Source organism: Lithobates pipiens, unplaced genomic scaffold (assembly GCF_037356315.1).
Source record: "Lithobates pipiens isolate NorthernLeopardFrog02 unplaced genomic scaffold, aLitPip1_a1.2 Scaffold_18, whole genome shotgun sequence".
Taxonomy (NCBI): Eukaryota; Metazoa; Chordata; class Amphibia; order Anura; family Ranidae; genus Lithobates; species Lithobates pipiens.
Genome location: NW_027507758.1, coordinates 36,970,944 through 36,983,234, shown reverse-complemented (window position 1 = coordinate 36,983,234; position 12,291 = coordinate 36,970,944). Strand labels below are relative to the sequence as shown.

At 41.6% G+C, this 12,291-nt stretch overlaps 1 protein-coding gene across 35 annotated transcripts in view; it reads right to left on the bottom strand.

Annotated features, from left to right (window-relative positions):
- Positions 1–12,291, bottom strand: part of NRXN1 (neurexin 1) — a 1,923,519-nt gene that overhangs the window by 385,732 nt on the left and 1,525,496 nt on the right. For all 35 annotated transcript variants that reach the window (XM_077485574.1, XM_077485592.1, XM_077485575.1 and 32 more), the window contains one exon: positions 3,706–3,887. In XM_077485574.1, coding sequence (XP_077341700.1) covers positions 3,706–3,887 — 182 coding nt within the window. The remainder of the gene's footprint in view (positions 1–3,705; positions 3,888–12,291) is intronic.

The window sequence follows — 12,291 nt, the reverse complement described above, 5'->3', positions numbered from 1 at the left end:
TTTGTACTAGTATAGTTATTGTTTAATGAGCATTTGTGCCTATATACCCCTTTTTAACCAATGACACCACCAAGCTTATAATTCACTCCCTGGTCATCTCTCACCTCGACTACTGCAACTCCCTCCTCATTGGACTAACTTTACATAGACTATCCCCCCTTCAGTCCATAATGAATGCTGCTGCAAGAGTCATCCACCTTACCAACCATTCAGTGTCTTAAACCAATCTCTGACAATCCCTGCACTGGCTTTCACTCACCCAACGAATAAAATTCAAAGTACTAACAATAATTTACAAAGTCATCCATAACTCTGCCCCCAGCTATATCACTAACCTAGTCCCAAAATACCAACCAAGCGGCTCTCTTTGGTTCTCCCAAGACCTCCTGCTCTCTAGCTCCCTTGTCACCTCCTCCCATGCTTACCTCCAGGACTTCTCCAGAGCTTCTCCCATCCTCTGGAACCCCCTACCCCAATCTGTCCGACTGTCCCCTAATCTATCCATCTTTAGATGATCCCTGAAAACCCTTCTTTTTAAAGAAGCTTATTCTGCTCCTAACTAATACACTGTTTTACTTTCTCCATCAGCTCATCCCCCACAGCTATTACCTTTTGTATCAATTGACCCTCCCTCCTAGATTGTAAGCTCTAATGAGCAGGGCCCTCTGATTCCTCTTGTACCAAATTGTAATGTAACTGTAATGTCTGCCTTTATTTTGTTATGTGCTGCACAAACTGTTGGTGCATTATAAATGATGTACATTAATAATAATAATAATAATACTAGAACTAAAGCCAGACACGTCTTTTTTTATTTGTTTTTTACATTTTGGATAGAATAGGGGACATATAAATGCTGTCAGGTTTTTTTTTTTTTTTTTGCCATTTATGTCCCAGTGGGGAGATTTCCTTTCACTTCCTGTCCCATAACCAAATCAAGAAGTGAGAGGAAATCCCTCCAAATTGTCACCAGGGTCACTAGAACAAGTGTCCCCATTGGAAGAGTTCCTCTCTATTCCTGTTCTGGTAACAAACCAAAATGTAGTATTTTCTTTCTCTGCCTCCCTTAAAGACAATGATATATGGGACCAATAGAGAAGGGGAAACTCAGTGATAGGGGCAAGGGCAGCAATAAAAACCTGATAGTTGTTCTTATCCATCTCCACTCTATCTAAAACTAAAAACTATTTGCCTAGTTGCCTTTAGTCAAGTAGCAAATGAGCTTTAAAACCATCTTGACCATTTCTCAACAATGTCTATAGCTACATGGGTGAATGAGGGCTTAGTTTAAAGCTTGTTCAGAATACACATATGCTTTATTGTTCATAGTCTGGGCACAGTTTTATTATTAAACTCCAGTATTTTAGTAAAATGTAGTAAGCGTTTGTGTAATGCAGTATCCCAGTTCAAATAACTAACCTCCAATAGCTTTCTAAGGGCTATGCATAATTTCCAACAGTCCTGGATTCCGCTGGACTGTGCCAGGTTTTTAGCAAAATCCCAGTGTCCCCCAAATCCATGGTGTGTCTCCAATAACCAGCCCAGCTATGGTGCTAGCAAATGTAACGAATCCAATAGCTTGAACAGCATAGTATCTGGCTCCCTTTACTTGATGTCTTTACATTTGCATAGTGCCCAATAAAAGCACTGTGAAAGTTAACATGCAGGATGTTCAGATGTAGTGCAGCCCCAACAAGCATTATGTGTGTGCGCTTTATACAAGTAGGGGCCCAGGATGCTCCAAAAAGGGTGACCTCAACCTGCTCAGACAAAGTGTTAGCTCTTTGTCCGTGTTCTGTTTTTTTTGTTTTTTTTCATAAAGACGATTCTTCCTTGCTGTATGGCAGTTAAGGTGTGTATTGTGAGTACAGGGCATATGTGTGCAGCATGTGCTTCAAAAGCTTAGACTATATCTAAATATTTATTTACTATATTCTTTTAGGCCATGCCAATGCCTATCCCAGTTTAGCCACATCCGCTTTTTGCTGACATGCTGTATGTTTCCTTTATTACAGGTTGTCACTCTTTCTCAGCTTCTGATGTTGAGAGGTTTGCTACTCCCAGGGCTACTAGGACAGTGGGGCATTCACAAATATACGGTTGACAGTCAAGCACATATTCTTATGTACAAAAAAAGGGTACCGTCATCTTGCCTTCTTGTTGTCTGAAAACAGCCAATACAATCTTCATTGGTGGAATTAGCGTGGTATGGGTCCCCCTTTTTCTCCTTACACTAATATATGAATTGCTATCACAGTAGTGCAATAATGGGATGATCTGTCTTGTCTTTTAAGGCAGGGGTCAACAAACTATGACCCAAGGATCACATCCGGCATGCTACAATATTTTGTCTGGCCTGCGGCTAGCGTCAGTGGCATATACTTATACTGAGACATGACTGAGGATTAAAGTTAGCAGAGGCTGCCTATGGTCGCTACTTTACCCCACCCCCCTATAGTTTCATAGTTTCATAGTTTCACCCTGATGTAAGAGGGCTCTTTTGGGGATGAGGATGTAAGGGGGACTCTAATGGGGACCTTGATGTAAGGGGGGTTCTTTTGGGGATGCTGATGTAAGGGGGACTCTAATGGGGACCTTGATGTAAGGAGTTCTTTTGTAGATGCTGTAGTAAGGGGGACTTTGATGGGGACCTGATGTAGAGGAGGGCTGTGATGGGACTATGATGCAAGGTGGACTATTATGGGGACCCTAATCTAAGGGGGATTCAAATGAGTACCCTGATGTAAGGTGGAAACTGGTTGTACTTTTTGTCAGCCCACAAATGTTTGTAAAATATACAATGTGGCCCTCATACTGAAAAGGTTTGGAAACCTATGCTCTAGGACAGGGCCAAGCTGTCCAAACTTTCTAAGCAAAGGACCAGTTAACTGTCCTTCAGGCTTTGGGGGGCGACCATGGCTATTGGGATTCTAAAATGCCATGGGGCCCGTGGGAATAAACATCATTGGCTTTAGTGGGATACATTTTGCCCCACTGGTGGTATCACTGGGAGGAATGGTGCCCCTTTGTTGGCATTCAGGGGAGGAATAATGCACCAGTGTCAGTCTCTGTGGGAGGAATGGTGCTCCAACACTGGGGTCAGTGGAAGAAATAGTGCTTCAAGGGCCAGACAAAGGCAAGCAAAGGGCCACATTCAGCCCATGGGCCACAGTTTGGAGACTACTGCTCTAGGAGATGGTTCCAGGTGTACTGAGGCAGACTGAATGACTGGTCACTTTTATTTTTTATTCACCTAGCAAAGGGAGTGGTAGGAAGTATTACGACCGAGCTGGGCCTAGGGAGTGTAGAATGTGTATCCAACCCTGAATATGAGCAGGGAAGCCCAGCTGCATTACACCTTAAGATCCTCCAGTTTTGCTTTTCCCCTTTAAATATATAACCTTTTTAGTTTTGTTATAATGGATGAACTATAATCTCTTTTCCCCTAACATCTGGCATCTGATATGACCTTCTCAGTGTGTCTTATAATAAGCATGCTGTAGATGTGCATCTTTAAAAGCTGCAGGGACCTAATCATTTTGCCGTCATTTGTATACATCTCAAGAGGTAAGTCACGGCTGGCCCCTTAATCAAATCAGACATTAGCTGACTGGCACATCAATTCTAAATCCTTAAGCCCAGCCACAGAACATTAGACAGACACAATGTAACAATGCTGTAGAAAATAAATGTTTTATCACTTACTATGTGCAGCTCTAGGTAGTCCCCGAGTCCTGAAGAGCTGTCCACTCTAACCAATACTGCTTCTTTTTGTACCGTGCTAAACCCTATCGCCAGTCTGTCTGCCCGTGTGCTAGGCCGATCGTTCGGGGGCCACGTGTATGTTATCTGTCCTCCTCCTTTACTAAAGATATACGTTGTTCCAGCTGGAAGACAAAGAAGAAAATATATATTCAGCTACATAAACATATTATCGCAAAATGCAATTATTCCATTAAGTTGCAATGAGAAATTATATAGAACCATTTAAAACTGTTCCTGAATTAAGAACTATTTGTGCTGCTCATGAGAACCTGATTGGTGGCTATGGGAAATACGAACAATTTATTTTGCCACCACCAACTGTGCTTTTTCCAGTGCAGGTTTGAAACTAGTTACTATGGGAATCACTTTGTCTTTCTGGTACTTTGATAAATGATGCGCATGTTCTCAATGTCATAGCTGTTGTTTGCAACATAGCAGCTTTTTTGAGAAACAATCCTTTTGTACCTATATTTGCCAAGAATGATACAATGTGTGAGAACAGTGGTGCTCTATTTCTCAAGGCCCAACTCCACCATGGTAAAAAATATCATACAAGTGAAACTCACTCCTTAATGAGAACCTGTATGTTGCCTGGAATAGGCAAAGTAAAAGGTTCCCTTGACAGTTTACACCAGATAGACATATCAATCTTGTGTTCTTCCACCATTCCAATTCAGAACTTGTTTAGGACCTTGCCCATGGCAGGTTGAGCCTGCCAAGTGACCACTTTGCAAGGATTGACTAGGAGAAGCAAGGGGAGTGTTCAATAATAATAATTATTATTATTAACGATTTATATAGCGCCAACATTTTATGCAGCGCTTTACAATGTATTGGGGGGACAACACAATCACAGTACAATACAAAAGGTACAGTAGGGCCTTGCTCGTAGAGCTTACATTATAAAGGGAGGGGGTGGTGGTACAAAAGGTAATAGCTGCAGAGAATGATTTGATGATTTGATTTGATTTGATTTGATTTAATCTATGGTGGTAAGTATAAGTTTCTTCTGGTGTGTTCTGCCAAGCAAACATTTTACTTGGTTAGTTAAGGTAAGCAATAAGGAATATAAAAAAGCCACCTAGCGTAGACCTTGAGAATATACACTCTTATTGGATACTAAGAAAAAGAGGTGTGCACCACTGTTCTACCATGCTGTTTATTAGAGCAAAAAGTCAAAATGAATACATTGACAAACACATATCATTACTTACAGTAGCTCATGCACATGCACTCATAGTTTTGATCCTTATTATGTACTGTAGAACCAAATAATGGCCAAAGTAAAAAGGAAGCAGCATTTATCCAATACTCAAGTCCTTTATTCCAGAGAATCTTGCCAAGGGCAGGGCAGACAGGCACTCAATAGACACATACAGCCTCACCCAGCCTCACCCCTCACTCTTTGCTCTGATTGGCTCAGATGGCTGCTTTTCCCTCTTCCAGTGCTGTTGTGCAGAGGAAAACGTAGGCTAATATCAAGACATGTTCAGGTGCTCGAGTTAGATTTGTGGAATTCCAGGGAATCTTACCATCAAACTGCTCCTCCATAAAGGAATACAGTAAATGGACAGAGAAGGAGCAGCAGCACACTTATGAGGTCATCTCTTTGCTCTGTTCAGCTCAGAGTGCTGCTTTTCTCTCTTCCAGTGCTGTTGTGCAGAGGAAAATGTAGGCTAATATCAGAACAGTTTCAGGTGTTCAAGATCTAGGTGTAATTCCAAGGAATCTTATTATCAAACTGTCTGCCACAAGGACAGGCACGCCATAGAAAAATACAGCCTGACATAGGACCCATCTCAGCCTATGACTGGACAGCAAAGGAGAAGCAGAACACCGTTTAGGTCAATTCTTTGCTCTGATTGGTTCAGAGTGTTGCTCCTCCCTCTTGCAGTGCTATTGTGCAGATCAAAACCCAGTTAATATCAAGACAAATCCAAGTGTTTGGGCTAGGTTTGAGGAATGCCAGAGAATCTTACAATCAAAGTGTCTGCCACAGGGGCAGGCACCCCATAGAAAAATACAACCTGTCATAGGACCCACCCCTAGCCTATGTCTGCTCCTTCACTGATCAATGGACAGTGAAGAAGCAGCAGCACACTGATGAGGTCATTCCTTTGCTCTGATTCGCTCAGAGTGCTGCCAGTCCTTCTTCCAGTGCTGCTGTGCAGGGGATAAACATAGGCTAATACCATGAAAGATTCAGGTGCTCAGGCTACGTTTGCATCCAGTAGCATTTATTGAACAAAAAGGTGTATTAAATACGCTACATTACCGATCTCATTGCTGTTAGTTACTGAGCTACATAAATATACCGCTTTGCTTCATATTCCATTCAAAGTGAGAAATGACATGCAAAGGCAAAATAAAGAAAAAAAATGATGTTAGTGATGGACCACTGAGTATAGAAAATATATTTATCTAGCATTTTTATGTTTGTTGCATTTGTTTGGACATCTAAAAGCTTCTTCAAACCCTGATTCTTCCATATTTTCAAATAGATTTAACCTGCATCAGCACATCACTTGTCACTCCATTTTGTTTTTGTTTTTTTTGTTTTTTTATTCTTGCTATATGACACACCATTAAGGTGAGTTGCCATAGCAATGCACGGGGGTATTGCCTTTTTGATGCGCCTTGGGAATGACTGGAACGAATAATTCAGATAACTTCGGCTACATTTGTAGCTTAGCTCAAATATTTTTTAGAAGTATGATTTCATTTTCTTGTTGCACTGATCCTTTCTAATGCTTTCTTTTTATTTTAATGCATATGATTTATAAGAACTACTCCTAAAAGAGCACTCATAGAAAAGAATCGATTGCAACGGAGGATAAGGAAGCTAGTCAATTTTGTTGATTTGTATTCATTTATAACAGTTTTAGTAGATTTGGAAGAATGGTGCAGAAGATTCACCCTCTGTTTTATTCAAGCTGAATTTCAGACAAATAGCTAAATACACAATTGAAGTACAATTATGGAATCAGTTTCATCTGCCAAAGAATTGGATATGTTTTGCCTAACATTCCTAGATTTACTCAGCAGAGCCAAGTTGGTGACTTTTTCTATTGCTGGTAAAAGTGGACCTTCATCCAAAAAAGTAAAGCACAGTTCTTCTTTCTCCACCAACCTCTAAAGGTGCATTCACAAAGGCGACCAGAAACTAAACAATGATTCTGTTCAGGGCTGTACCCATGTAGTGGTCACAACGCTTTGGCCTTAGCAAAAGTTAAACTGCATGCCGCAATTGTTACCATTACCAAACATGATCCACTCATGTGAATGGAGCCGCCACCTTGCAGCCATATGCAATTCACATAATTGTGGTGTGATGGTATGGAATTTTGAGGAATTTTGAGGAATAAAGCAGGTTGTAAGGAGGCTACAAATCCACACAAGTGAACATGCCCTAAGAGTGGCAGTATGGCCACACATGTGAATGTCACCTGCCACGACTGAAGGTCAGTTTTTGGGGTGGGGATGGGCGAGGGTCACGAGGGTGGCAGGTATCTTTTTTTGAAAGGCATCAACCTCCACTTCTTTAACCCTCACCTAGGTCAGAATTATGTGAACTTGGCCTTCCCTCCCTTATTCCTGACTTATAACCTCCTGGGACATGTCCCCCATCCCAGGAGGCTCTAGGGACGTTCACACTGCCCTGCCGTGTCTTGGATTTGGGAGCTAGCTGTGAGACATCAGGAAGTCCCAGCTAGCTTCCAAATCAAAAATGGTGGCACCTGGGAGTTGAAGAAAAAAAATTTACTATGAGGAAGACATTGATGAATTCCTCACACGATCAGGAGCCAATCCTGCTGGTTCCCAATCATTACTAGAGACCACGAGTTGTCAATGACACCTTAGTCCAGTGTTTCTCAAACGTTTTTTAATTGTGGCACCCTTTGAAATTCTGCATATCTTCTATCCCTTACTATGCCAACGCTGACGGACAGAGGCTGAGAGAGAACAAACAAGGATGCAGACAATGATGTACTCCTTATAAACCAATGACATCATTAGTTGTTGGGATGCCAGTGGCTGTCCCACACAGTACCCAAGGTTGTAATGCTGCACAATAAAACCTGTGGCTTTGTGTAAAAAAAACACAGTTATTATAATTTTTTGGCAATTTTGGCAATTTGTAAGCATTTTGCCAAGGCACCCCTGAAGAACCCAGAAGGCACCCTGGTTGAAAAAGTCTGCCTTAGTCACTCTACTGGGAGCATGAGGTGAGTCAGAGAGCTCTTAGCATAGAAAACTCATCCGCCCTTGGACGCATATGTGTGCCATGTGGGCGTTAAAGCTCATCCTCTTTGCCGCTGCACATATGCTTTACGTGGGTGGCAGGAGGTAAAGGAAACTCTAAAACACCTGTGTCAACTTTCCACACAATTACATTCATAATATTGTTTTTGTGCTGCTTTTCATATAATAGAAAAAAAGCCACATGACTATTATCCAGTAATATGGACTGTTTCCATTATTTATTATTTACTAACATTATGATATTACCATCATCTTAGTGAGCCTTTTGTACAAGAAACGGTAGATCCTATTTTCTATAGGATTCTGAACAATGTAAAATGTTCCTTTGAATTGCATGACGATTGCTATGCTCAGCTCAAGGTTACTTTAGGAAGATATCTCTCATCTTCTTGTATGTCTATTGATGTGTGTGGTGCCCTTGCTGCACTTTTAACACAGCACAACAATAAGATATTAAATACCGAGATCGAGCTTGAACTGAGGTTCAACATGATTAGCAGTGAGGGACTTAAAAGCCCAGCAATTAAAAAATACCAAATTAAATTTGCAAAAGACACTGTTAATGTTATACTTGGATATAAAAAAATAAATAAATAATAATTCCACCTTTTTTGTTGATAATTTTGGATAGTAATGAATTGAAAGGGTAGCTCCATTTTAGTGAAAAAGAAATAGCAAATAAAACATAATATAGCATTTACTATTGCTACACAGGCCATATTGTAATTTAATGCTATAAAATAAATTTTCCTTTTCAGTCTGCGTCAATGTTCCATAAAATTCAATGCACTAAGGCACCCTGGAGGTAATTTCCTGCTTGTGTCATTGGCTGACAGATTTTTAGGCATACTCCTCAATAGGAATTTGAGTTTTGGTGAGATACTCGCTAAGGGATACACATTTTTAAATGTATGCAGACCTTGCAGCTTTTCTCAGGTGATTTTAATGAACTGGATCCTCCCATTGAGAATGAGTCTGCAAAGGACATGGTGAAACAATGTCAGGGCCTGGACTTGAATCTGGGACCTCTACTGTGTCTAGCAATGACTCTTCTGTCTGAGCTACCGGAGACACTGGACTGCAATCTGTCTGATCCATTGGATAACTCTGCTTTGTGCCTTGACTTCTGCTGAACCTTGAACGCTTTGCTCATCCCATGAACTTCCTGATTTAAGCCATTTCTCTGCACTTCCTGCACTTCCAAATCATTGTGTTCTCTCCAGCCAATATCTCGGTCTTCCCTGCTCCTGTCCCTATCTTTGCTACCATTTGTTACTGACCCTTTGCTTGTCCCCTGACTACACTTCTGCCTGATCCCAACCTCAAACTACCCATTACTGACCTTTGGCTTGTTTACTGACTACCCTCATGTTTGATCCTTACCTGCTATATCCCACTACTACTACAGTCTTTGCGTCAGACCCCTGATCGTGACAAACAAGCAGTTATTTCTTCAGAGCAACAAAAGGGGGTAGGAATCTTCTTTAAAGCACTTGCTTAAAATTGTATTTGGATTACCCAGAGGGGTTTGCTTTTTACTCAATGAATATTGAGTTACTGTTAAAGGAAATCTCCACCTTTATTAAAAAAATATATAAATGGTATTATGATGTCAGTATTTTATATATATACACACATATATATATGTATATGTGTGTGTATATGTATATATATATATATATATATATATATATATATATATATATATATATATATATATGTATATATATATATATATATATATATATATATATATATATATATATATATATATATGTATATATATATATATATATATATATATATATATATATATATATGTATATGTATATATATATATATATATATATATATATATATATATATATATATATATATATATATATATATATATATATATATATATATATATATATATATATATATACGCAGTATGTTTATGTGCAGGGTGGATTTACTTTTACATGCCTGGGCTTTAACATCTTTAGAATAGAGAGGTAAGAATTCAACTGTTTTTTTTTTTTTTTTAAAGTGAGTATTATTTAGGCATTTTGTTTAGCAGTAAGAGTGCCACTTTCAGTGTGCTGAAATCCAATTGCCTTTAAAGTGAAAGCTATGCAACAATAAAGAATTTGCAGTGTCACAGTCAGCATCACATTTTTTTTTTTTTATTCTATCAAATTCTAAATAATTCACCTGCATTGTGTACTGTGTTTGTACCTTTTTGAGTAAGGTTCTTTAAGTTCTAACACCAATATTTCATTTCTATTTAAAGGTGAACTGGGCACACTGTGTGTGACCATTAGTAGTCAGCTCATACAGCACAAATTTCAAAGTCAAAAGAAGAAAGCAGGCCCTGAGCCAAGTGACCTGAAACGTTGATAGACCCAATGGATCGATACGTACTAGCTCCCTGGATATGACATGTAACACCGCGGCATCTGAGCACATCCACTTTTCAGGCAAGCTGCCATCCCTGTGTAAGGCCAAAGAATTCCAAACATCTAAAGAGAAACCTTCAAAGTCTCAAGAAATTTCACTCTGTTTTCTTCCCATAAGTCAGTGCAACATATGCAAGTGCTACTGTAATTTGCATAGTTTTGTGGCCATAATTGGACTGGCAAACAAAAAGCATTTTTTTTTTAATACCAGATGTGTCAGTTAGGACTACTGATCAATCAATAAAGCAAGGCCAAGTGGAATGGACTTAGGCAATGGACATAAATATTTTATAAAACTCACACCCGAGAATACTATGCATCTGCCTTTAAAAGCCTAACCATAGGAAGATTGAAAAATTATCCCTTGTAGTGGGGCATCACCTGCAGTGCAAATGTTAATTGCTTGGTTTGTCTAGGGCAGAGTTTTTTTACACTTTAACTTACCTGATTATTATTATACAGGATTTAACCACTTGAGATCCGCGCTATAGTAAAAAGACGTCTACAGCGCGGATCTCAATTTCCGGGACCACGTCTATTGACGTCGTCCCCTTTAAGAGTTCCCCGCGCGCTCCCGGGAGCGCGCATCGGGGAAAATCTGTGTTGGCCGTGTCCGCTGGACACAGCCAATCACAGATCGCTGTAAACGGCCAATCACAGCAGCCGTTTACAGCGCGATCGCCTCCTCCAATGGGTGATGATCTCAAATGTAAACAAATGAGATCATCACCCATTGCCGAACGTGTCTCCTCACACAGCGATAGCGTGTGAGGAGACCGAAGGTTTTTGTGAGTGTGTGAAGTGACAGCAAACTTATAAAAACTCGACCTGTGCCCAGATCTACCCTGCCAGTGCCCAGATCTACCCTGCCAGTGCCCAGATCTACCCTGCCAGTGCCCACCTGTGCCCACCTGTGCCCACCTGTGCCCACCTGTGGCCACCTGTGCCCACCTGTGCCCACCTGTGCACCGCCAGTGCCCACCTGTACACCGCCAGTGCCCACCTGTGCCCACCTGTGCCCACCTGTGCCCACCTGTGGCCACCTGTGCCCACCAGTGCCCGCCAGTGCCCCGCCAGTGCCCGCCAGTGCCCGCCAGTGCCAGCCAGTGCCAGCCAGTGCCAATCGGTGCCCATCTGTACCAATCGGTGCCCACCTGTGCCTCAGCAGTGCCCATCTGTGCCGCCTAAGCAGTGCCCATCTGTGCCGCCTCAGCAGTGCCCATCTGTGCCGCCTAAGCAGTGCCCATCTGTGCCGCCTAAGCAGTGCCCATCTGTGCCCATCTGCTGCCTTATCAGTGCACATCCGTGCAATAAATCAGTGCACATCTGTGCCGACCTATCAGTGCCCATCTGCCGACTCAGCAGTGCCCATCTGTGCCGACTCAGCAGTGCCCATCTCTGCCGCCTCAGCAGTGCCCATCTGCCGCCTCAGCAGTGCCCATCTGCCACCTCAGCAGTGCACATCCGTGCAATAAATCAGTGCACATCCGTGCAATAAATCAGTGCACATCTGTGCCGACCCATCAGTGCCCATCTGCCGCCTCAGCAGTGCCCATCTGTGCCGCCTCAGCAGTGCCCATCTGTGCCGCCTCAGCAGTGCCCATCTGCCGCCTCATCAGTGCCCATCTGCCGCCTCATCAGTGCACATCCGTGCAACAAATCTGCGCATCTGTGCAATAAATCAGGCCTCTGTATGTGGTCAGGCTGTGTAAAAGTCTCACACATGTGGTATCGTTATACTCAGGAGGAGTAGCAGAATGTATTTTGGGGTGTTATTTGTGGTATGCACATTCCGTGTGGGAGAAATAAGCTATTACAATGA